Here is a 26,597-nt window from a genome sequence, read left to right on the forward strand (position 1 = left end):
TACAAGTTGGAAACATGAGGACATTGATGCACTCAGGGTGTAAAGGTCCGATCACAAAGGTCTCCTTGAACGTGTCCCTGTAGATGTAGAAGAGAGGACGACGGGAAAAAAATGACATCACACTGTGATACGTTTGGTTGGAACCTACCGGTAGCAGATATTAGCATACGACTTGTTCACCTCAGAGAGAGAATTACGTGGAGGGATTACAAAGTGTTTGCATCTCAGACTATCACTACAGACTGGCATAATGTGTATTGAACTTCACATATGTGGCACTACAGCACATAGACCATGCCTTCTATGAATAGTTCGACTATCATGGATCCCTGCCACAAGGTGACATAGTTACAAGATCTGAGAGGTCACTATTTTCACTGCAGTGTTGTCCCCCAATTTTCAAATGTCCAAAAAACAAAACAAAACAAAAAAAGTCCCTGCCCCCTCCCCCCAAAACAAACAAACAAACAAACAAACAAACAAACAAACAATCACAAGAAATCTAGAAAATAGAGACAAAGATTCAAAGCTGCCTGTGGAGGAAGATGCTGGCATTCATTCAAAAATCATTCACTGACGGGCACACAGGGCTCTCCACCCAAGTTTTCTGCTCTGTAGGCCTCCCAGTTCAGTTCCCATGCAAAGCCATGGCTTAGATCAAGGAAAAATACAACGTGCAGCACCTCCCAAAGCTTGTCCCAGGACCCAGGCGAGGGGAGAAGTCAGAGGAGGGGATGCTCTTAACATGACCTCCCCCAACACACACACACACTGTTCAAGTATGAAATGAGAGTGACATAAAATAACTTACAAAACACGAATTAATGGAGAAGACACGAAAATCAACAAAAGCGTGCAAAACTGCGGCGATTCCTGGTCTGTATACACCTTCAAGTCAGTGAATCAAACAGGGCCACAGTATTTTGGAACATTTTAATCTTTAATACAGGGCTCTACGAACATGTAGTCTCATCTAAGGAACGGACCAAATGACAAACATTAAATGTTACATAACTATTTTAGATTCTCTTTCTTTTCACCGCTAGATTTACATCCGGAAAATTTATGCATCTTTAAAATAAACTTCGTCCTCATTCATTGTAGCGCGTACATTTTTTTTTCTCCCCCAGGTCCATACACATTGTTTTTTTTAGTTGACAAAAGATTCGGTTTCTAGGCTACATTTCACCCTAAACTGGCTACACTCGATCCAGAAAATAGACAAAAAAAACCTGCATAATTTCAACTTCAACATCTACCGCATAAAGACACGGATTCCAGTTTTAAAACATAAAACAAATAAAGATGAAAATAAAAACACCATCCATTAAAATCAAAGTAAAAAGGACAAAAAAAAAATGAATAGAATGAGAAAAAGACATGGTGAGGCCGAGGTCCTCTGAGGAATGAGAATGATGAGCTATGGATGGTTTGTGAAACTACGCACGTTTATTTCCACAAGTACAAAGTGCACGTGCGTGCCGACACGTGGGACGGAGGTAAGTGTCACTGTGGGCTGGTTGTTAATACGGGGCTCTCTTGCGTTCAGGCCTGGGTCGAGGGGGGAAGGAGTGGGGGGTTTAGGAATCCCTTGGGTCCCTCGACTCCCTCAGGAGCCCAGGGTGAACTGGTCTTGCTCAATGGGCTTTTTGACCCAGGCCCCCAGGCCGGCCTTGTGGAAGGCCTTGATGAGCGCCTGTTTGGCAGAGTGGTACTCTGCAGCCGCCTGCTTGGCTTCATGGTAGGAGCTGGGCTTCAGCACCTTGATCCGCAGGATGGATGAGAGCTGAAAGGGAGAGAGGAAGAGAGGGTGAGCTTTGGAATACTTTTTTATCTAAGCACAAGTAAAGCTCATAACACTGACGAGTGCAGCTCTGTCCTCTCTCGCTTTCCGTATCTGTGTTTAGTGTGTTCAAGTTCAACCATAATAAGAAAAATGACAAAAGGTTTTCTCAGATGTTAAACTGCACCATTTGGCAAAGTTTCGGTTCATATACAGTATGAACAATCAGATCTCTGTATGTGGTCTGGGAACCAATCATCATGCTGCTGCTAGAATTCATCGTCCTGTTTGACCTACAAAATCTCTCAGTAAAACATCTGAAGCCTGAGCAAATTGGTTTGATTTCTTTTCAAATACATGGGGAGAATGCAACAAACAACTTAACAAAACATGGCCCAAAAATTTGCGAAAAATTAGTGAAAAAAGTTATGAGAACAAGAGAAAGTGCTGAAAATAAAATATGTATGTATTTGTTTTAAATCTAAAAATATTATAATTATACATCTATTTTTATATATATATATATATTTCTGAACATCCTTGTTTTTTGGATAATTTTCAAACAACCCTCCCCTCATTCTTCAAACTAATTTTTATGTAATTTTCTTGTCACCTTTTCCTAATCTCTTGTGATTTGTGGAACATTACCAAGTTTGTCATGGCTTTTGTCCCCATGTTTTCAAAACAAATCAAACCTATTTGGTTTTAAAGGGCCAAATAGCATGTGAAAGGCATTTAAATGTAGCAAACTGTAAATGTAAATGTAGAAAACTGATGTCAAACCAGGTTTCAAAGGGTTAATGTGATGTCTATCAGTACACAGTGGTAGGGATGCACTTTACTGACCAAACATTGGTATTGGGAAACATTCGCCTTGTTCACTGCCATCAGCCTATTTCCAATTAAGATTCACAGATCTGTATTATCAGATTTTTGCACAGGCTAAAAATTCAGGGCTTGAGGCTAAAGGATTTCCAAGGACAAAACAAAGGAACAATAACTGGATCAGTTATTAGGAGTGCTATTGGAATATATATACCGTTCACTGATAACAGTGCACCACACTCCTGGAGCAGCGAGTGTACTTCGGCCACAAATGGAGCAGCAGAACATCAGACACAGTGAAAGTGAAACATAACTATTCATTGTGCTGGGTCAAAGAGACCACATTCACTCGCTTCTGCAGCAGCTCCTTCTCTCATCCATCAATCTGACCTGCTTAGCTCTGACCAGATCAACAGGTTAATTATTCACCCCAAACTGCTGCTGTTGAAAACAAGGGCACATAGAATAACAAAAAGATACAGACACAAGATGAAACCCCAGGTTTTTCAAAAACAAACCCCATCAAAAAGACATCGGTAACAGGTGTCAGTCCAGAATTTTACAATCAGTGCATCCCTACGCTGTGGGAGTTTTAAATTTTGATTTGTTATTCAAACATTTCAAAAATTAGACAAAAGCCTTCGGGGTGATCAACCAGTGAAACACAAGAGTGCAGTACACCCACCTTGGAGTGTAGACGCACCCAGCGGCTGAAGAGGGCGTGCTTGCAGAGACGTGAAGCACGACCCATGTCGTCCTTGCCTGTGGTTGCATTTATCACCTCCAGGGCCTGGTCACCCACTGTCCAGTTCACACTGAAGTTGGGTGCCTTGCCCGGCTGTCTGGCCTCTGCATTACTTATACCTGGAAGCCAAAAACAACAGGGGTCAATAACGGAGCAGCACACAGAGCCAAAAATATCATTGCTATCCAAAGAAAAAAAAACATGCTTCAAATGTATATAACGATGATTTCAAATTTTTTGTATACGCATAAGGATTCCTTTATGGTTTGTTAAAATTCTGCCACTTCTTCAGCTGAATAAACAGTCCAGACAGATGCACTGTCAGAAAGTTGGAAACAAGTTGTCTTAGTGTCAAAAGTTTTGGGGGTTATTATAGGACAATTATATATATTATGACAAGTCTTAAATACTGAATTAAATGTTTTCCTGTAGCAGTACCATCCACATTTTAAGAACATTTTAATTTTAATGAACATTATGTTAAGACCCTCAAAACATAGAATGTCTTCAAGCTTTCATGTAGAAAAGGGACTTAAGATAATTATTTACTTTCTCTGTCCTCCAAAGCTTCTGTGGGAGACCCACAGGAACTTAACCTCCTGCTACCCCGCTGCATAGACGTATTAAACAATGGATAAGGTACCAAACCTGGCAACCCATTCCTTCAAATGACAGCTGCTCCCACAGCTCTAACGGCAACTTTTATCCTTGCTTTTCTCTTTCTTTGTGCGACTGAGTGGAGACAAAATACCGTCCACCCAGGGGGACTATGAGGTCAGAGCCTGCTTTCTTCCAGCACACTACTGGGCATCAGCCTCCACTGTATCTGAAGCATAAATGGGAGATATATGGATGCCATAAATCCTGGTGTCTTGCTCTTTGTGTGTGAGTGTGTGTGTGTGTATTAAGCTCCTTGGTTCCATTTGGCAGCACTTGTGGCAGAAGATGATTTAAAGGGGATGAAATCCTCAGTGCTCTAACGCCACAGCCCTTCACCGCTAAAAACTCTCTAAAGCGGAAAAGGTTAATAACCCCCTACTATTATCTCCCTTACCCGCCATTTACAGAGCAACCAGGGAGGAGGAGCAGAGGGAGCTGCATATAGCTCCAGGCCCTGCGATAAGATGCCCCTTGTCATCCTCTAGGATCTCAAAAAAAATACAACAGTGTTCCTTCAACGGTTTGATTTGATTTAGCTTTTGTTGTTGTCTGATTTGTGCTGCTGCAGTCATGTAGTTGTTTTTTTTCTTATGTGTTTAAACTTATGATCTGCTAAACTTTTGCTCCACCAAAGAGCAATTCAACAATAATAGTTTGGCAACAGCTAGTGACCACCGTAGGCCTATCAAGCTTTGAGTTTCTTGCATTTTCCAGTCAGAAGGGTTGTGTCTTTTAGCCTTTCATAAATCAAAAACACAACAGAAAAAAATTCTAACCATTAAACAGTGTGTTAATTTGCTCTAATGGAGGGTGCTAATGTTACCATGTGCAGCTCATTAGCCAGCTTCTTACAGAGTAACAGATTTTTACTTGATATCATAGACCAACTACATTTGTGGGGCTACAGGAAACACTAAAAATTAAAACTAGAGCCTTGTGGTTGTATGTTAGAATTTACAATCATGTCCATGAAGAACTTTGACCTTATGTGGAATTTTGTCATAATTACCGTGCAAATTCCTGAGTTACAGCCAAAATCATGATATGTGAGGTCTAAATAACCTTGACTTAAGTGAACAAATTCTAATCAGTTCATACTTGAGTCCAAGTGGATGTTTGTGCCAAATCTGTGGAAATTCCCTTAATGTGTTCTTGAGATACCATGTTAATGTGAATGAAACAGATGCAAGGTCACAGTGACCTTGGCCTTTCACCACCAAATTCCAATTGGATCATGCTTGAGTCCAAGTGGATGTTTGTGTCAAATTTGAAGCAATTTCCTAAAGGTGTTCTTGAGATATTGCATTGATGAGAATAAGACAGGAGAGGTCACAGCAATCTTTATTTTCAGTCAGTTCATCATTAAGTCCAAGTGGACGTTTGTGACAAATCTGAAGAAATTCCCTGTTTATGTTTGTGAGATATCAAGTTCACGAAAATGGGATTGCAAAATGACAAATGTACAGACTGATGAACAACCCCGAAAACATAATGCCTCTGGCCACTGCCAACACTGGCATGGAGGCATAAAAAGCTGTTTAAGGCTGGAGCATCTACTGTTCATCTAAAACAGCGCTGTTTCTTTGCATGTTTTCAAGTATATCATGTAAGTAGCCATCAAAAAGATTTAAGATTCTTCATTTAAAATGAGTCAGCTGAAAACATTTAAAAGTCTGCCAGTAGCAATTTTAAACCTTCTCACAAACCTGATGTTCGCCTAATTAGCTCGTCAGCAACACTTGTTAATCTTATCTTAAAATTAGAGGAAAGAAAGAGGACAAAATGTTGGAAGACTAAATGAGAGTTAGGAACCAAACATGGAGATTTTCCATGCTATTGTTTTACAAGGTTCTTGGACCAATCACTAGACAAAGACTGAATGCTAGATGTAAAAATAGAAACGCTGAAAGGAAAAAAAAAACAAAAAAAAACCCTGCGGGAGCCCAGGTCTATACGGCCTTTTTAAAAGGTCAAGCCAATGCTCAAAATTTACACAAAATGATAAAGCTATTCAAATTCCACAGGAACAAGGTAAATGCCAGCTCCGATCAAAGAGAGGAGAAAAGCAATAACTGTCTTCTTGCTGACCAGGGAGGTGGATAAATGTGTTTACTGCTTAGGGCTTAAACCGTCTTACTCTCTGATATTTAGAGAGCTGGAGTTTGATTGGCAAATATTAACAAGGAGATCTCATGAAAACATGACAATGTGAACAGGATCATGTCATTACTTCAGCTTTAGGGCTTATCAAGTTAACATTTCAGCAACTTTCAGCAAAAACGGTATTTGATATTCATCTCCTCTACATGAAAGAGGGAACTCACCACTGAGCAGAGGCCTGTTGAGGGTGAACTGCTGCGGCAGGTCCTCGATGTCCGCGATGCGCTGGTACATGGCCCTGGAAAGGTGGTCGGCATGGTAAAGGCTGCCGAGGATGATGCTGGAGAAGTAGATTGGCTCTGTGAAGTAGCTCATCAAAGAGCCCTGGATGCCCACGACATTCCACCTGCAGAGCACACACACGGCAACACATCAGATGACCTGGAATTGAGGCTAATATGCTGGACATACGCTATTTTAACTCCACACTTGTGGTGATTATGGAGACATGTTAAAATAATGTTAACTTTCTAAACACAGTTATTTAGAAACTAGTTTAACATTCACATTAGACCAAACCAAAAACTGATTGTCTTAACATGGAAATATAATTTGCAGAAAATTCACAGATGACTCAGCGGGCAACGTGTAGAATATTAAGCCTGGAGACTCTGTGCTCTGTGGTGCGTGCAGACACACACACACACACACACACACACACACACACACACACACACACACACACACACACACACACACACACACACACACACACACACACACAGGGCTGCACAAGCAAAAAATATATTGGTACATAACCAGCCAGTGCAATCTACCACACACAATCACCCACAATCCTACAGTTGTATACACTCTGAAGTATCCAATTTCATTTTTTTTTACAAACTTGTGTATTTCTATTCTGTGTCATTAGCCATCTCTCCCCAGTCATTTTCCCATTGACATGCTCTGTGAAGCATCGCCTGCCCCAACTCAGAGAGAAAGACAGTGAGAGAGAGAGAGAGAGAGAGAGAGAGAAGAAAAAGGGATGGAGAGGGAGACAGTGAGGGAGAGTGTAAGGGGTGATGACACACAGGGAGAAGGAAAGTGACAGGGTAGATGAAGGGAGAGAGCAAAAGTTACAGAGAGATGAAAGACTCTGCTTGTGAAGCAGTGTGCTTCAGTGTAGCATTCAGCCCTAAACTCATTCATTTCTGAAACATTAAACTTTACAAACAGGTCAAAATACATGGTTTATTAAAAAAATGTTAATATATGGGCCTAATAGTTGTTATTAGCAGTAATTATAAATATATGGATAGTTCATTTGCTGGGAACTATTTTCAGCTGCAGATTGATGTTTATTTGTTATACTGGCATGCATTTATGCCAAGTGGATGCTTTATGTGGGACTGACCTAAAAAACTACAGTGCCCATGTTCTTAGTAATGAAGGAACACTAATAGAGTGCCCCAAGAATGACTCCTAAAACCCAAAAATTAGCATTTTTCTATTCCCTGGTTCCCTGATTTTTTTGAATGGGTTTTTAGATCGATGCCTGAACTAAGATCGGCGTTTAAGAGGCTTTTACATTGTGTTGTACAACATAACATATGTCAGTAAACTTTAAAGCTTTTATGTGTATTAAAAAGGCAGTTGCTACATGAGACTATCCGCCATGCTTCCTGGAATGTTATTGTGAGAGGAGAAGTCGCATAACATTGCTCAGTGGAAACGCAGTCATCTCGCAATTGTGATTTATCGACATTTCAAAAATATCACTTAAGTTTTGTGCAAATCTGTAATGGGAACCCGCCTACTGACAGTGGGATGTGATCTCCTCATTGTCTCTTTCACTTCAGGCAGACTGTTTGAGAGTGTGTGAAATTACAAACATAGACCCAGAACAATGAGGAATATGCAAGCAGAAGACCCGAGGCTACTCGGAGACACCGTTGTCTCCATATGCAATATTCTCTGTGTGTATGTTTGTGAGAGAGAATGCCTGATAGTGTGTGTGAAAATGAAATCTCCGAATTCATAGCTGCGAGCAGTAAAGCACACATTCAGCACAGTCAAACAGCTTCATAATAGACTGTGCACTGACACACACACACACACACACACACACACACACACACACACACACACACACACACACACACACACACAAACACACACACACACACACACACACACACCTGAAAACACTCTAAAGGGGCACACAGTACATAAAACACACACACACACACACACACATTCAGAGTTGTGTTTTCGGAGGCATTCAATTTCATTCCCTTCCAACATCTTTGTTGATATGTTACTCAATATCATGCTCTGTGTTTCTACACACATACAACACACACACAAACAAAAGAACAGGGTCAGAGCAAGTCAGAGGGCCAACGTAATCAGCTGTTAAAGAAATAACGACAGGAGAGAACAGGACAAACGGAGAGAAATAACCCATAAGAGCTCTGCCTGTTCGCTAATGAGCTCATTCAAATAGTACTAAGGCAGAGAACGGCTTGTTCTGGCTGAAGCCGTGGGGCCGGGCATGTAATCAAACGCAGAATGAGAGTGAGAAAAAACACTGCGTATGGAGAGAACATTATCGGCATGGTCAAAGTGAGCCAGTCAGTTGCTGTATTAAATGGCAGCCCGGCGGCCTGCGATAACTCAGACGGGGGACAAAAGCAGGTGGGCTGCAGATTTCTTACCTGGTTAATAGCTGTGTCACAAGAGGGCAGAGTGAGACGCCTTGCACACAGTCGTCTTTTCCTCACATTTGAAGAGATATACTCATAATGCCAAACCCCAGTGCTGGATATAGCAGATTTGCTGCCCTGGGCAAGCTTCCCCTAGCCTGCCCCCCAAGGCCCCCCTTAAACATTTTTTGTTTATATTCTATATATTACAAAAAAGTACAAAATCTTATAAGAAATAAAAAAAGCAACTTAGCTAAAAAGCAACAATAATAAACTATAAAATAATACAGAATGTGCAAACTAGCCAATATTTTCTTCTTTTTTTTCATACCATGCCCCTGATGGCTTTGGCGTTTTCATTTTCTATTACTCTTATTCTCTCCAGATACACTCCAATCCTCCTTACCTTTATCATAGACTCTAAGTAAAGATGGATGTTATGACAGCTCCCCAAAAGTGAAGCCAAAACATCCCGATCGGCCCACCCCCACCCCATGGTGGCTGGCTGCAGTATAGGTCATAAACTCTATTTTTCCAAAGGTGTTTTCTGTCATTTAAGGTAACGCCCTGTATGTTCATTTGTTTTTTTTCAGACAAAGTTTGGTTTTAATTAGTTATTTAATGCTATAAAAAAAAGATATTTAACAACATGATTGACAGTTGATCAATAGTGCTGCTCGCAATTGGTCAGGTGGGTGTATGAGCAGGGACTTGATATTGCGAGATCGCTACTGCGTACACTCTGGCTCCAAATGACATCACTAGAACAAGATGGCAGCCGCTGTAACTGGGAAATTTTGGCTTATTTTTTGTGCATTGAGTAGACACATGTTCCATCTTTACATACAGTCTCTAATACCCATCGGTGCCCTAACATATTCTGACTGTGATGATCACCCACTGATGCACACATCAAAACGGTTCCAAAGGAAAGTTTGATTTAAGATTTTTTTTAAATACCACTCAGAATTAAATTAAATTAAATTAAAATGTGATGTGTTTGTCTCACAGTGGATATAAATGTAGAATAGAATTAGGAAATACCCAAAGTTTGTTGGTGAGTGCAATTTTGTGTTTCTCACTCTGCCTCGATTCCCAACATGATTAACCCTGTATGCACTGCCTTTACTGGTTTACTGTACCACAGCATTTTTGGATAAATACCCAGTTTGTATCTAATATGTATGTACTTCCATAGCAGTCACAGGATCCTCTGCTCTGGGCATCCTGGCCTGAAACAAAACATGAGTGTTTTTAGTGCCACTGTCCTGATGTGGTGACGTTAATGCAAGAGGCATTTGGGAAATAATGTTGAAAAAGGGTTTTACCAAATATTTTAGGATTTCATAATGCAACGTCACAAGAAAAACACTCCACAAAATCCTACTTTCCCTGTCTCTGCATTTTTAGGACTTTAGAAAGATTGACTTTAGACATTTTAATACTAATTAAGGCCTTATTTTTATATTAATAAATTCATTGCCTTTCAAGGGCTTGTTAAGTATTAAGGAGAACTGCAGGACTTTTTTTCTTTTTTTTCCCGGTGCAGCTGGGGTTGGGTTTTGGGGGGATTTTGGTGTCTCTTGCCCATATGTAGATCCACCACTGCCAATCTCTCACTCAGCTGTTAAGGGTTAATTTTTTTATACTCTATATCAAATTCAAACTGGTGTCATCTTCAAAATATCTCATGCTTTTCCATGTTATCTAGTAAAGCACTGCCGGATAAAAACTGCCGCATGACTAAATGTACAACTTCCAACCTATTTTGCCCTCTACTGACTTGGATCACTCCGCTGTGGACAACCACAGAAAATCTGCGCCACGAGTACCAGAGCTGACACGCCGAAAAGGGCAACAGGACTTCTCACACAGTACAAACAGTATACGCTACTCGTTCGACATCTCCCACAGCACATACACTCCCAGCGTTCAATCACTCTGTGCGTTCAGGCAAGGTATTACGATTCCTGGACAGAGGAGGAGGAGGAAGAAGAGGAGGGAGGATAAAAGAGGGGGGCCCCTGAGAAGAGTTATGGAGAAGTTTTATCGTTCATCACAAGGGAGGCACAGTGTTGCCTTGAACATGGACAGAGACTAAAGACGCTATGATGTGCCTGCGAAAATGCCCCCGGGGACTGAGGATCCATCAATCCGGCTGTCCCTGACACTCCCTGAGGAAAATGATGGACTTGCAATGACAAAGCGAGGATATAATGCAATTCATAGCAGCATGAGTAAATAAAACATGAAGAATCATGAAAATATACAGCTAAATAAGTGCAAAGCTTTACGATGAGAATGAAACATTTTTACTACAACTACTGATTTTTTTTAATATCAATATTATTTTGGAGATTAACTGATGAATCCTCTGGTCTGTAAAATGTCTGACAATAGTGAAAAATATCCATCCCAGTTTCTCAAAATCGAAGGCGGTGTCTCTAAATGTCAGTTTTGTCAGTCCAAAAGTCAAATATCCTATGAAACAGAGAAAAGTAGAACATCTCTGTATTTAAGAGTTAAAGCCTTTTTTTGCATGAAAAATTATGTCAAGAATTTATTGTTTATCAAAACAGTTGGTGATTATTTTTCCGCTGATTTAGTAATTGATAAATCAAGTAATGATTGATTTCCCAAAACATTCAGGGATTTTACCAATTCTACGACTCTTCCAGGCCTGGAAAGCAAATCTGTATAATTCCATGACTTTTCCTTGTTTTCCGTGACTGTGGGAAACCGGTTACTTGATGTTGAGAGTTCCAGATTTTTGTACAGATTAAACACGTAAATTAATGATCTTTAGAAGTGCTGGTTGATGGATTCACTTTAAGACAGAGCCAGGCTAGCTGTTTCGCCTTGTTTCCAGTCTTTATGCTAAGCTAAGCTAAGCAAAAAAAGCGAATAAAAATATTCTCCAAAATGTTCAAGGATTCCATTGAGGATTTTCTGTTAAATAACAGAGAACAAGAAAGCAAAAAAAAAAAGCTGCTCGTTATGACTTCAATATAATACATATAAATGCGTTAAGTGTGAACCAAATTACCTTGCAATCTTGTCACTGCAGGACATGGTGAGTAACCTTTCCCCCTGCAGCACCCCGTCCCAGGTCTGGATGGTGTTGCTGGACCTCACAGGGATGGTGCCTTCCCCCGACTCGATTTTGGTCCTTAACTGGCCCCGTGCTTTCCGGTTGGGATGTCTGTCTCCTTGGTCTGAGTGAGAGAGAAGACGTATAACATGTATAAGAAATTACGAACTGGGTGGAAATTTTGGCTCCCTATCAATGTGTGAATATCAACAATAACCTCAACGCCATGAAAGAAGCAAAGATTAAACAAAAAAGAAAAAAGAAAAAAAAAGATGGAAACACGACTTACACAAAAGCATGACCCATTATTTATTATTATGTTATCAATGTTTTCCGCTGTTCCACCAGCAGGCGCCATCTATTCAGTGACTAATTGAATGTGGCTGTTTTCTATTCAGTCTGCCATGTGCAACGGAAAACACTTTGACAAGAGTAAGAGGGAGGTTAATCAGACAGACAGTGTGGGCCGGCTGGGCGGGAGAAAGACTGATAGAGACAGACAGCGAATGACAAAAAGCTCTAATTACTAGAGCCTTGTTTAAATGTGCCTGAAATGCGTATTTGGATTTGGAGTAAAATTCTAATTAAATGAAACCAAGCATAAGAGGAAAACCCTACAAATTTAATTAAATAAAATACGCTGTTGTTGAAACTGAATTCTGAACTGAGATGAGACCAAATTAAAAACATGTCGGCTGAGCTGAGGAGGAGAGATGAGTCCGGTGAGTGGATGCTCTGCGATCGCTCCATACCTTCGACTCCGGCTTCGTGCGGAGAGAAGATCCTGGCGTCTCCGCAGGGTGAGGTGCTGATGTAGAGGTGGAACTGGACGTTGTCCTTTAACCTGTAGCCTCCCTTGTCACACGGGACGAATATTGACTTGTGCTGGTCGTCCTTGCTGTGGTTGTGATTAAGATTTAACGGGAAACTTTAACATGGGGCTCACAAACTGCATTATTTAACTGGACTTTAAATGCTTTGTAATCAGAAACAGCAAAGAGCAATCTAAACACGTGATTAAATTGTCGATACAAGTGACCTCCCAGCAGTCCACTGACCTGAGGAAGAACTCCAGCTGGGTGTAGAGGTACCTGATGAGCGAGCGTCGGGCGATTATCTCAGCGTGGCAGTCATTGAGTGCCAGGCCACGGTCGCTCATGTACTCACCGTTGATGCATTTGGTTCCCGTGGAGACACAAATCACCTGTGCTTCCTTTACATCTGTCCCTGTTGGAGAGGAAAGGGGATAAAGACAATTGAGAGAACAGGCACACACTCTTATAGAGGGTGTATTATGCTCATTTTCAGTTTCATTCTTGTATTTTGGGTTTCTGTTACAAGAACAGCTCCCAACTGGTGGGTCACGGTCCAATAGTGGGTCATGGGTCCATTCTGAATAGACCAAAAGTGACTTGAGAATGTGTTACGTTTGTAAAAAACATGCTACATTTCTTAAGTACAGTGAATTTCTGGCACAGAGCTTTTATTTTGAATTGCTGTTTTCTGCTGCAGAGTATGTAGTATGTAGTACATAGTATGTCGTATTTAGTGAATAATGGACAGGTAGTTAAGAGAGACAGCAAACTAGCTCAACGACATGGCCAAAGGCAAGTATGACTCTTCATTTATTAAACTGTGTGGACCTCTAATTAATGAATAAGGATAAACCTGGAACTGGGCCACTAGGTATAACATGTTTACATGCTTTAATGTGAAAAAACAAACAAACAAACAAAAAAAAATTGTTATTTTTTTCAACCTGTCTGTGCCTCAACACCTTTCTCACCGGTCTCTATCAGCCCCCTTCTGTCCGCTGTCTGCTCAGATTGGTAAAGTTGGATAGTGTTCTCATTTCAAATGATACTAGTACCTTTTTTTAAAAGCCGGTATCCAACTTTACTCGGTACTTAACATCCTCAGTAATAATAAAAACAAAATTTTTGAACAAGCTGCAGGGGTGACGAGTTACAGTAAAATGCTACTGTGCTCCTCTGCTCTTTTCTAATCACACATACATTTTCTGTCTGTGTGTGCGTGTTTGTGTGTGTGCGTGCATGTGTGTCTGCCTGTCTCGCTGTGATACTAGGCTGATACTAAAGTAATGAAGAAAATACACCAGATGCCAAAACTGTTGTGGCGATCGATGCTGCGGCAATAGTTTTGGCACGCTGCAAAGCCAACAGAGTGGCGGTTGAGCTCCGTGGCTGGCTTCCAGGCTTTGGAGATCTTTGTGGCATCCACCTCTTGTCTTAACACCCCATTCCCATCTAGATTTGCTCTCAGGTAATTTTGGAACAGATGGAATCTGTATTCGGTGGTGTCAATATAATTTGGTCGGTACCCTGAAAAGTGCCAAAATTGGTATCTAGCCCTATTGACTGGTCAGTTTCTACACCTTTAGTATCTGCACTCTTGGTGTCTCTGCATCGTTACTACAGCCATGAAATGACCGATACAGAGCTTAGGAGCACTTTGAAAACAGCTGGATATGTTTCAGCAGGAATGTGATCTGACATTGGGGAATAATTCACAACATTGGCAAAGAAGACAACCTGTTTCCCTGACGTTAGCATGTAGCTGCATATAGCAGTGTATCTTACATAAACACTTGCACTAGTGTGCCTGAAGCAGATGAACATACATAGAAATCCAGCACGAGCGGCATCAACTTGTTGCAAAAGTAGAAAAAAACAGTTGAAAACATAGTATTCAGAATGGTCTGATGCCTCAAGTTTTTGCTCACAGGGATTACTTTTATACACATTTACCTCTTTATTTGGCCACATTAAATATGAACAACAGACACTGTCACATTATGTATATGAAAAAAAAAATCAGGAAAAGCATAACAGGTTTCCTTTAAAGAAATTATTTAACGTGCTGTGGGTCTTAATTGTGTTGGAAAAAACGGCAAAAAATTCCAAGTGAAGTACAAATACCTAAAATACCTTAGTAGAGTACTTGTGTTACCTCACTACAGTGCTGGTGATAGGACTGAAAATGAAACTGTGTTTTTTTTAAACTCATAAATGTTGTTTCATATGCTATAAAATAGGTCATTCATTTCTGAGGAAACATCATCAGAGAAAATTTACACTTCCCTGTGAATACTGTCAGCTTTTCGCTATGAGCCTTGCAATGTGAATTTTCCTTTGGGTACTACTTGACAATTGACTGACTTAGCCATATTTTGTAAGCACAAAAGCACCAACCATCTTTTCATCAAACCTACCTGTTGTCATGACGACCCCTGCTAGGACTTTCCGTCGTGCATGGGGGGAGGTGAAGTTTTCTGTCAGCTCACTGAACTTATCCACCACCAGGCGAGAGACTGCATCAGCCAGAACCTGGAATCACACACATACACATACACACACACACAGTCGCACACGAGCTTGTGTCAGATATGTCAGTTTACAAAGCGCGTCTGATGTTATCCTCCCCTGGAGCACCATGTACCTGTCACAGCATTCGCATTCAGCTCCAAACAACCATCAGAGCGTTGAAATGGCAACAAGTGAAACTGGGTTGACCCCCTGAGGTATACCTAACCCTCTTTCAAGCAACGCTGTTTGAGTCTGGCATGACAGTTATAATTTACCATCTCCCTTCTGACAGTGAAGCAAAAACCAAACAAGTAATCCCGAGCAACAGATGTGAGCAAAGTGTTCGTCTACACTCCGCAAGGTTTAAAACTCCCGTCTAAACTCTGGGGGGAACCTCGAGTGAACTTCACACTTCTTTTGTTCTTGGACAGCCACCTCGTCTTGCCGCCTCTTTATCCATTGCTAATGTGATGGAAAATGACGACAACCAAGAGGAGAGATGACGGCTGGATGACCACAAATTAAAGAGATTAGTCCAATATTACTTCCCTGTTACTTTGGAGTCACCGAATCGTAGCCAGATCATTTGACTTTTGAATGCCAAGGTCGTCTATGGTGTAGCTATGAATTTTAAATCTCTAGGGATACAAAAAAGTGGAAGTGCCGATCACTAAGACAAAAAAAACATATGTCCAAAGAGTATTTTTCTCTTGGTAATGAGTAAAAGAACACTTCATTTCCTAGACACCAGCAAAACCAGCTCAAACCATAACACTAAGCTAAAGTTAAATTTTTTTTTGGCAACAGCAGTGGACTCAAACCATTTGTCCCCATTAGTTCCTTGCCAGATGGAAACAGGCTGCACAAATTAAATACCAAGCGACAGAGAATTAATAGAGCAATTAGTGGGGGGGCGCTATCGTTAAAATGGGGTTCTTGTCGAATAAATCAGTTGACAACTGGAGAGAGTGAGTAAAGAGAAAAAAGAAGGCTTTGGGAAGCCGAGTGTTGACACTGTGCTGTGCCGATTAGCTTTGCCGACTGTGTTATCTCTCTTCACACACTGGTGTTGCTGCGACTGTCACCTCTATAGTGGCATCAAAAGCATCCACCTGCCTTTAGTCCCTGCGCACCTGATGTGAATGAGGTTTTAACGATAATGTACTGGAACAGCAGAGTTTGACAGGTGAAGTCGACTGGAAAAGACCACTTTGCAACTCAAATGACAAATCCAGGTTCACGAAGATTATGTCAAACAATAGTGCTTTCGTGTTTAATTCTGTTACATCTGTCAAATCTCTTCGTAACTGGCCGAATGATACTGTTGTAACATAATCTAATCAGCCATTCATTTTGGAAGACACTCATTAGGAAGATGGGTGTGTCATTTATAAAATTGTGTGCTTTACTAAGATGAAAAATAAACATAATCTGGTGGAAAGTCATATTCAGACCAGGCACTGGCATCTTGATTATCTGCATTATAATAATTACCTGGATCAGATCTATTAGAAAAATATGATCTTTCAGAGCTGCTTGCACTTCTAAAAACTCATCCCAGTCTTCGTGATTTTAACTACTGTCATTTTCAACTCTTTTTAAATTCTAATTATTGTTTAAAACCTACTGATAATGACTGACAAGGTCAAGTAAATGATCCAACAACAGCTTTAATGAAGGCAGAATTTGAAAAATGAAAATCATGTGTCTCATTTTCAAAGCAATTTGATAAAACTGACTAAATCTGGGATCTACCATTTATTTTGGCATCAATAATCTCTTTAAAACTGGAAGGAAATTTCAGTGTGTCCTGTAGGGACTATTGAATGTCTTTGAAGAAAAGCCTTGCATTCTGTCTGCAAATGTATTAATATCCAAAATAAATACAAAAACAATTTATGTTATTGCCTCACAGTACTACTGGGCTTCTTTCCATTGGCCTGAAATGATTAAGATACCAACTGGAGTATGAATGTGCACAATGTTATTCAAATTAATACTGTTGCTCAGGATTCTTCATATCTAGGTTTCAATTAGACTTTAGTCTTCATGGTCATGATTCGATTCCTTCATATTCATATATTTGTGGCAGCCCGAGATGATTAAAACATCTGTCGCCACAAATGGATTTTTTAAATTTTTGGAGCTGGATCGTTCACTACGAGCACTGTTAAAATATACACACTGTTTGGATACATACCACCACAAATAAACTTCAATTCTGTGAAAAACGGTGGATTCAATATTCACTTGAAACATTTTTCCCAGTACTGATGGCTATGCAGTTGTTAGCATATCAAGTCTTAATTCGTAAAGTTCAGCAGAGGTGTTCATATCCTGCCTGACAATTGTTAATTACAGTTTCAAAATTCAACTTTAAAAAGATTGGCAACAGGGAAATGCCAATACGTTTTTTGATTTAGATGATCAAATCAAAAGCTCATTTCCAGTAATTTTCAAAATAAAAATCAGGACTCTCCTTATAATTACATAGTGTAGGTATTCCAACAAGCAAAGTCTTAACTATACATCTTATAAACCCTGACAGAAGCTGTAATTTAAGATCACAACCCCTGGAATAGTTTCTTTGGCTTATTAAATTCACAAAACAAAGTGGTCAGTCAAAATAATTCATAATTTCAAGGCCTTAATAACTAATGAGTCAGCCTGACTGCTTAGTGACTATGCAATTGAACATTTAATTAGTGTGCTGAAAGCTTTAATCAGGGTAGACTTTTTTTAGTGTGTGGATGCCTGATGTGGTCCCAGCTGCTAAAGATCTTGGTGAATTACTGGTTGAGTTTATTCTCTGATCTAGTGAGATTCTTAGACGTATGACAATGTTTGTAAAAAAGAAACATCTTACCTGGGGCAGGTGAAGCTGCAATCCCTCTCTTGGTATGGGTTGCCGGGATGGTGTCTGGTCTAGCTGCATGTTGAAGAGAGCTGAGAGGGCTGCCTGCGCTGCCCGGGCTTTAGCCAGCTTCTTGTTGCGCCCTGAGCCTTCAAACGTCTGTGCATCCACCGTTACTGACATCACAAAATTCTTGGCATGACTCTCCCCGCTCTCTGAGACAAAGTCATATTTGAGGCCTGGCCTGAGCTCATTGAGGATCATGACTGGGTTTTTGCCACTGGAGGGCGAGCTGAATGTTGATGGAGGGGGCAATGGGGCCTGGGCAAGGTTGCTGCCAGGTGGTGTTGGCAGTGGGTACTCCCCTAGTGAGTTTAAGGAGCTGCTACCATTGGAGCCGAGATAGAAGGACTCTTCAGGTGCGGCTGGTGTCTCAAAGCCATTGAAGAGCATGTCTGGGAAGTCAGCTTGGTCAGATGTAAAGTCTGTGTTCACTGTCAGTGTTCGACCCATGGCCAGGTGTGCCTCAGAGGCATTGGGGAACTGGACGAAGGAACGCAGTGCTTTTTCTGCTGCATTTAGTTTGGCCTTCTTCTTAGTCGGGCCCATACCCTCAAACATCTGTCCATTGACCTCCACAGTCATGACAAAAACTGGTGCATGGACTGGTCCTGTCTGGGACAGAAGTTTGTACTGTAGACCCGGTTTGATTTCGTTCAACTGCATCAGAGCATTCTTAGGCAGGACCGGCCCCGGTGTTTTCTTGCGCTTCTTGGCCCGGAACTTGGAGTGTGCGTGCCCATTGTTTCCTTCTTCTAGGGGCCGCTTTCGACTGCCCAGGCCGCTTCCATTGGGGAGCTGCTCAGGCACTCCCACCCCGTCTTTGCAGGACACGTTGTCCAGGTTTCGGTTTTCTTTAACATCGGTGCTGCTCGAACCTGCGGTGCCCAGAAAGAGTAACTTACAACGCCTTCGTTGCAGGATCTTGTAAATGCAAAATTTATAGATTCCTTTATCACTCTTTGGAACTGAAACAATGATTTGTGTTCCTTTATTCAAGCAAGAGATACTGGCTTTTAATTGGATTGAACATATTAACCTATGGTCTACTGATATTACTACAAATAGGAGAACGTCATCAATACATCTACTGTTGTCAAAAATATGCCGAGTGTTAGAAATGGCCATGAAACAGCTTAAGGTATCTTTTGGACTACATTTTGGTTATCTGGTATTTCATTTTGAAATGTATCTCTGAATATATCTTGATAATTAAAGTTGTAGTTATGAAGACTCTTTATTCTGATGGTCAGGTTATATTTCCAACTACAACAACTACTTTGCATTTCTCAGGTTGCACAGTGTAATGGGTCTCAAACATAAATGCACACAAAACGAGCACACATAGACGCACAGACACACGCACACAGAGCTGTTCCTCATCCACTCTATCAATGTTTAATCGCTTGAGTGGCTACAGAGACATAAGGTACACTTTAAATGTTCAGTTTGAAACTGCGGGTGCTGAAATATTCTCTACTGGGGAACACATATCACTGAATCCAGTTAGCAAAGTGGATGGAATATTGGCAAAAATTTTCATTTATAACATCCTTCAGCAAAGGCTTGATAGGTTACTCCTTGCGGTACTCAGGAGAAAGAGAGGCCGCAGTGTGCATGAGTGGGATTGTAGGTTGGGTTGAGGGAGTGCAGGGGGAGGAGTGCAGGGGGGAGGAGCTGAGGACCAGGCAAACAGGAGAATACATCAAAGAGGCGGAAGGAGAAGACTCCACCTACTGCAGGATCCTAAAGTCTTGACTGGTGACACGGTGGGAGGTTAAAATGCTGTTTTTTTTGTTTTTTTTTTACAAAAGATTTTTGAGAAGAATGACTGTCGTATTTAAAATGAGGAAATCTGAATTAGAAATCTGTATCTAATGAGGTGCCATTCATAAGACCCTGCGCCTCTGAGATCCCCCCCATGGAGCTTGTCAGAGAACACAGTGTTTTAGGTTGCAAAATGTACCAACATGCCGTTACCATCTGCATAGTACAATCGACATGTCTAAAGGCAACAACAAAAAAACTTATTCCTAACATCAAGAACACAAACATGCATATCCGTCAATTTATGAGCAACATCTGCACCGAAAACATGCAGTATTTTTGGTGTGTGCGTGCATTCTGCAAAATGGTATTTTGCAATAAGAGTTTTGCAAATAAACAAGTGAAAGGAGGGGCTGTGCAAAATAGAAGCCCATAAGAACTATCACCTGTCAAAATGTTGATGGGTGAAATCTGTGTAATGAACAGGGGCACATTTGCAGCCAACAACCTTTAACCAGCACAGATGCTGCAGCATTAGTTAACTGAATTAATTAAATTTAAGCTGCTGTGGAAATTTGTGCATTAAATGAAGAGTTGGACTCTCATTTAACATGAGTTTTTAAAAAATCTACAGCCAGTTGTCCTGTATCTCATTGCTTTTCTCTGTAAATGATAGAAGACAAAGAACTCCCAGCAGCCCCTTATATACTGCCAGTTCAAGGTGGGAATAATGCACCATTATGCCGCCTCGCAGTTATTTATAAAAGGTATGATTGCGGAATGGGTGAAGAGAATTGTCTTGCCTTTGAGCTGGCAGCAGAGATAAAAAGAGCGCCGAAATGGTGTCTGTATTAAAAGGACAGCCAGCAGGATGGGAACATGGGTGGGACAGATGTAACGTTTTAACAGCATATTTTATGTGCAACCCTCTGCGGGAGATTTAAAAAAAAAACAACTGACAGCAGTTAGCAGCTAACTCACAGAAGTAGAACAGCGGTCGAAAATCTGCAAGTTGGGAAAGGATTTTGATTCGGGAGCTCCTTACCCTCTGAGCAGAGAATGAGATCAGCCATCATACATCAGAGACAATAAACAACTGTTATTACCATGTTATGTCAATATTATGTCACTGTCAATAGGGATGCACGATACTGAATTTTTATGCCGATATGCCCATATATAACAACTAATTTGGCTGATAACAAATATTGATACATCCACTTTTTTCCCCACCTAACTTCAGTGATCATCACGTCTCCTCTATAATGGAGTAAACATCGTATTATGCATACTCGACATGAAATACAATGCTTCTCAATGTAATTAATATGCATTCATTGTGAAAAATAAGATAAACACTTAAAGTTTGGGTTGATGTTTTGAACATGTTCATTATGTCAAAATAATAATAATAAAAAAAATTCTGATACTTTATTTTAAAGCCAATAGCTGACCACAGCAATGCTGTGCCGAAATTATCGTGCATCCTTAATTGCAATTGTTTATTAAGTGCTGCTGGCATGTATGTTAAATGTCACATCAGAGGCAAACGCTGTTGTGCTACATGTCACACCTGTCACACTTATTTTAATTTCCTGATTCCAGCATCCTATCTAAAATCACAAACTGAAGCGGCATGATACTGCTGCTGTCGTTTGGTTCTGTGTAAACATGCAAAGCCCGCGTATAGAGGGAACTTAGTAGCGGCAGTTACATTTGTGGGTTATAGGGACTAGTTAGCCAATCAAAAACTTGAATCACACACTGAAAACTGTAGCATGCTGCACAGATAAACATGGTGAATATAATGGCACACAGAAATAAAAAACAAAAAAGAAAACTGGAGCTTCCTCCCTCCGTTACAAAATGTATTATTCGACACATTTAAACCTCTCTACTGGGTCAAAATTGATTATCTTCATTTTAGTTGAATAACTTTTTGCAGCATGATGGATATCCAGTAGTAACCAGATCAGAGGACAAAAGCCAAAGAGCAGCAGCCACGACACCATGCACTGAATTATGGCACACACATGCAATTGTGGTCGTTATCATGCACATCAGCGTCTGTGTAATCAGCCCCCATTACTTCTGCAAAGACTACACATCTCGAATGGCTGGATGTGTCAGAGCCTCATTTCCCTATGAGGCTTGCATGAACCAAATAATGCAGGAAAAAAGTCTCTTATCACAACTTCATTTTAACTTGTTTGTTGGGCTTTTGATTTTGGGATGATTCATGTGATTAAAAGAATTTCAAGAACTGCAGAGGTTGTCACATAAAAGTTAAAACATTCTTTCATGTTTTCCTCTGGCGTTTCCCTTGGTATTAAAGAAGTAGGCTTGTGTGAGCTTGGACTGTGTTTTATCTTCAAATATATATTTTGACTGGCAGTAAAAATGTAAGAAAGACGCTTCAGAAGCTTTGAAAAACAACAAAGACCATTTTGTAACTCTGCTTATTTGACTTAACACGTAACAACATACTTCTTCTCAGAGCAAAAACAGCGAGTATGACACTACAATGGGAACTGTTCATTTGTATTGCAGGTTAGGGCGCTGCGAGGATGACAGCTCTCTTTGAATGCGAGTTCAGAATCGCTAAGGTGAGAGGAAACACATTCAATCATGTCTTTCCGTGCCTCCTGAGCCTCAGTTACTGAGTTCAAACCAAAAAGTCTAATTAAAGTTAAATAAGACGGAGAGGAGAGGATTTTCTTAGGAGAGGAATGGAGGTAGAGGGAATCTGTAATATGACCTGAAGCCTCTCACATGTAATGATTAGTACTTCCTTAAAAAGTTTCTGTCAAATCAGCCGTGTGTATTTGTGTATGTATGCACTACTCTGTGTCTAAGTTCAGGTAAGGACATATGATAGCCCATCATGCTCATGGAGGAGCAATTACTGAAATGTAATTAGCAACACAACTAGGGATTTTGGTTTTGCTTCATTTTGTCAATAACCTGACACTAACCAATTGGTTAATTAAAAAAAACAACAACAAAACCCTATTAAAATAATCATGTGAAAAAAAAGGCCCTTTCCTTTTAGTCCGCCACTCGTCACTCCAAAGACTCAGTGAGCTTCAGTGCTGCATTTCAAAGCACTATCCATTTAAATTTAGTGAAATTTCAAAGTTTTGTTCCACTCTATATGTCTTGAGTTTTTATTTTATTTTCAGTCTGCTATGCTGACAGCCAGCCAGCTGCATTAACATGCAGACACACAGTCCCACTGCCCTCCCTCTGGTCTCCACATCAGTCGGGTTGGGTCTAGCTAGCAGTGCTGCTCATTTGCAGTTAACACGGGTAATGATGCTGCGGCAACATAGTGAGCACCCTCTGGTGTCCCCCAGGTCACCCTGGTTAGAGAGGGGCTTCATTTTGAGATGCAAAACCCTCTGAGTATTGTTAACAATGTTAGCACCATTACCTGTGCTTACAGTCTAACAGTAGTAGGAGAGCTAACAGTAGTTAACGATGCTAAGAGTGTTACAGCTAAAAATTGAGCTGGGGCGAGACCAGAGATGGGGCACAATGTTTTCACAGCAATGCTGTTGCGACAGATTGGCGTTATTAGTGGTACTTGCGCCACAGCTTGCTAGCTAATTAAGAAATGTATGCATTAAATGTATTAAGAAAACTTGGATACAGCCATGGATGTAGGGCCTGTTCATTCCTATGAGAGCTGCTCAGTAGTGCATGGAGCAAAAAATGCTCTATTTCCGCTGTCTGAAAGTAACCGGATCATCCGCATTATGGGGCCCAAAGAGCACGAGAACTAGAGACTTCCGTGGTGGAGCGACTGACTTCTGGTTCAAGGCTGCGCTAGCTTGAATGGTGATCAAATTATTTAATCTTGCGGCTCTTTTAGACTTTCCAAATGTTATAAAACAGAATGGATTAAATCTTGATAGTGAAATTAGTAATTTTGCAAAGGTGTTGACGCTCACAAAAATGAATCCACTGATAAACAGATGTCTTTTTCACAATGTAAGTCAATGGGAAAAAGTCTTCGTGGGCCTCATGGCATCAGGTGACCGACCTGGGTGGTGTAATTCCACTTTTGGCCACTATGCGGAATTTGCTTTAAAGCCTGGTGCACTTCCTGGGGGCTTGCCAGACCCCGGTGGGGTGGAATGCACCAAAATTAACCTATAGACCCACGTCTGTAACCAGTTGAAAATATTCTTGATCGTTAATGATTAGAAATTGACATTCCAAATTGTTAATGTGCTAACTGGCCACATTGAATTCATTCTGTTGGTCTTTTGGTTTTCCTTTTTGAATGACGAGTACGAGTTAGAGTTACAATATGAGTTATTTCCTGTCACATTGGCGCAGACACTGCTAACGGTGCAAACAGAACTAACAAAGCTAAATCAGATTGCAACTCATGATAGCACTATGGCACTATGCTGATATTTATGCAATATAGGTGAGCAAAATGTGTTAACACTGATTACACATCAGAGAAGGACAGGAGGACATACGGGGGAAGACATGCGGGCATACAAAAAGGAGGAAAACGAAAATACGGGCAGACATTTAAGAGTAGAGACCAGCTATTGCTCGGACAGGAAGACAGACAGACTGAAAAAAGAGAAAAATCAGAGTCGACTCACTCATATTCTCCTCCTCATCCACATCCATGGTCACGGGTTTGTTCTGACCGGAGAGCAGCCTGGCCCCCACTGCACCTTGGTATCAGAGGACACAAAGGTGGACTGCGTGAGTGCTGGACAGAGTGACACACATGCATATAAACACATTCAAAGACCTTGAGTGGCTACAGTGATGATAAATTTCTTGATGCTCCAGCACGCACACACAAAAAAAATGCACATATTGCACTGCGTAAGTAGCCCGTGAGGTAGGCATATAAATATTCAGAGACTGAGAGATATCAAGGTGAGAGAGGAGGCCAGGGCTGACAGGCCTTAATAGCAGGAGCAGTCTATTGTGACTTTAATATCCCTCCGATTAGACCTCATTTCCCACTGCCTGCTGAGAGATATACAGCTAGTGACATGGCCAAGTTACTCCATTACCGCACACACATACACACACGACTTATCCCAAGGTGGAGAGTGTGATTAAAGCTCCATTAAGCAATATTTTTCGCACTAACACAGAATCAAATGATTTCCTGGAATTTGAAATGTTCGCAATGAACAAGCATCTCTGAGGGTATGCATGTTTTTTTCCCAGTGTTCTGCAACTGACTCTGTTTTGCCCTTTTTACATGTATATGGTTAAATCCAAAGCAGCAAATAGTTCATTACAAAAGCAAAGCATCGAACAAGTTAGCCACCTTGAAGCTTTTGGTCAGTATAAAGTACCAATAGTTATTTCCACAATACTGTCACATCGAAGAGGGGATTTGGTTAAAAAAGAAGTTAATGTTCAATTCTGTCTCCAAGTGCTAGTACTAATGAAGTGCTTTGGAGGAGATTTAAACATATTGAGATATAATGTATGTCCTGTATTGAGATACTGCCTAAACATATCGCTATATAATTTTCTGTGTCCGCTGTTTGGTACTGGGCAGTAAGCGTAGAGATGTATTAATGAGAAAACATTAATGAAAGCAGTACGAGTCATCTAAAACATTTGCAGCAAATAAAATCAAAACTGAAAAATGCTACAATCTAAAACAGAAAACTGCGAGTTAACCTGCTTTTATTAGTTGTTTTAAAACTCTCTTTTTTGTGTTTTAAAAGTGAATTATTCTGTCAATATATTCCTCTGTATGTCTTCAATTACACTGTATTGAGATGAAACCTGTTATTTGCACGCCTAAATAGTGGGCATAATGTAAAGATTCAATCCATTGGCTTTGGGATCTTGCAAGCTCCTTTCTACATTGACGAAATAAACAAATTTCACATACGCCTTGTGGGTGATCATGCGAGAGTTCTCTTGTACGGAACAATATTACTCGTGAAAGCTGAGCAGTGAGTGGGTGGCAACCGTACTTGGGCATGGTAGGAATAAATCATACTAATTCTGAAAAAAAAAAAAAAAATCTAAATTATTACACACATTTACTTAAACTGGCTTACAAACTGCTTCATGGAGCACTAACAACATTGTTAGACTCACTATAGAAATGGAAAGAAAATAGATCAACACTGATGCAGGACTGGAGATAACGTATTTTCTGTTCCACTATGTCAAAACCAGACACTTATATTACACACAGTGCAACTTGAGAACAGCAAATTAGCTGACACTACGACAACAAAACCTAAACATGAAATTTATTTAACTCATAATAAGGTTTTTAAATCATAAATTCATTGATGATTCGTGCCAACCGCGAGGCTTACTTTCAATAATCACCTCAGCCTACCTGTCCTCAATTTAATGATCTTAAAAATGATTCTTTTAGAGACGGGGCTCACTTGGAGAACCACTGGCTCATACTTTTCTGCTAATTACGGAATTAACTGTTGTGATAAAGTTTCAACTGCATGACTTCCACCATCAGTCTCCCCCACCAACCACTTGAAAAGTCATGGTGCGACAAAAAAAAAAGTGCTGAGAGCAGGGTGGATGAGTGCAGACTGATGAAACAGACTAACAGAGTAAGTTAGATGAGAGAAAGAGCGAGTTAAAGCAGCAAAGAGCAGAGGGCCGAACGACACAAAGAGACAGAGAGAAAGCAGGAGAAAG

At 40.6% G+C, this 26,597-nt stretch overlaps 1 protein-coding gene across 4 annotated transcripts in view; it reads right to left on the reverse strand.

The window, feature by feature from the left end:
- Positions 1 to 914: 914 nt before the first annotated feature.
- The window catches only part of adarb1b (adenosine deaminase RNA specific B1b), a 140,300-nt gene continuing 114,617 nt past the window's right edge, over positions 915 to 26,597 (reverse strand). For 3 of the 4 annotated variants that reach the window (XM_042494846.2, XM_088083013.1, XM_088083012.1), the window contains 9 exons: positions 24,545 to 24,619; positions 18,105 to 19,030; positions 15,145 to 15,259; positions 12,971 to 13,139; positions 12,665 to 12,810; positions 11,868 to 12,036; positions 6,338 to 6,519; positions 3,294 to 3,472; positions 915 to 1,786 (listed from right to left, as the gene is read on the reverse strand). In XM_042494846.2, coding sequence (XP_042350780.1) covers positions 1,610 to 1,786; positions 3,294 to 3,472; positions 6,338 to 6,519; positions 11,868 to 12,036; positions 12,665 to 12,810; positions 12,971 to 13,139; positions 15,145 to 15,259; positions 18,105 to 19,030; positions 24,545 to 24,572 — 2,091 coding nt within the window. In that variant the 5' untranslated portion in view covers positions 24,573 to 24,619 and the 3' untranslated portion in view covers positions 915 to 1,609. Of the gene's footprint in view, positions 1,787 to 3,293; positions 3,473 to 6,337; positions 6,520 to 11,867; positions 12,037 to 12,664; positions 12,811 to 12,970; positions 13,140 to 15,144; positions 15,260 to 18,104; positions 21,467 to 24,544; positions 24,620 to 26,597 lie in introns of those variants that run through there. The other variant, XM_042494845.2, reaches the window with a different exon arrangement.

Source organism: Plectropomus leopardus, chromosome 10 (genome assembly GCF_026936395.1).
Source record: "Plectropomus leopardus strain MGB_pleo_1.0 chromosome 10, ASM2693639v1, whole genome shotgun sequence".
NCBI lineage: Eukaryota > Metazoa > Chordata > Actinopteri > Perciformes > Serranidae > Plectropomus > Plectropomus leopardus.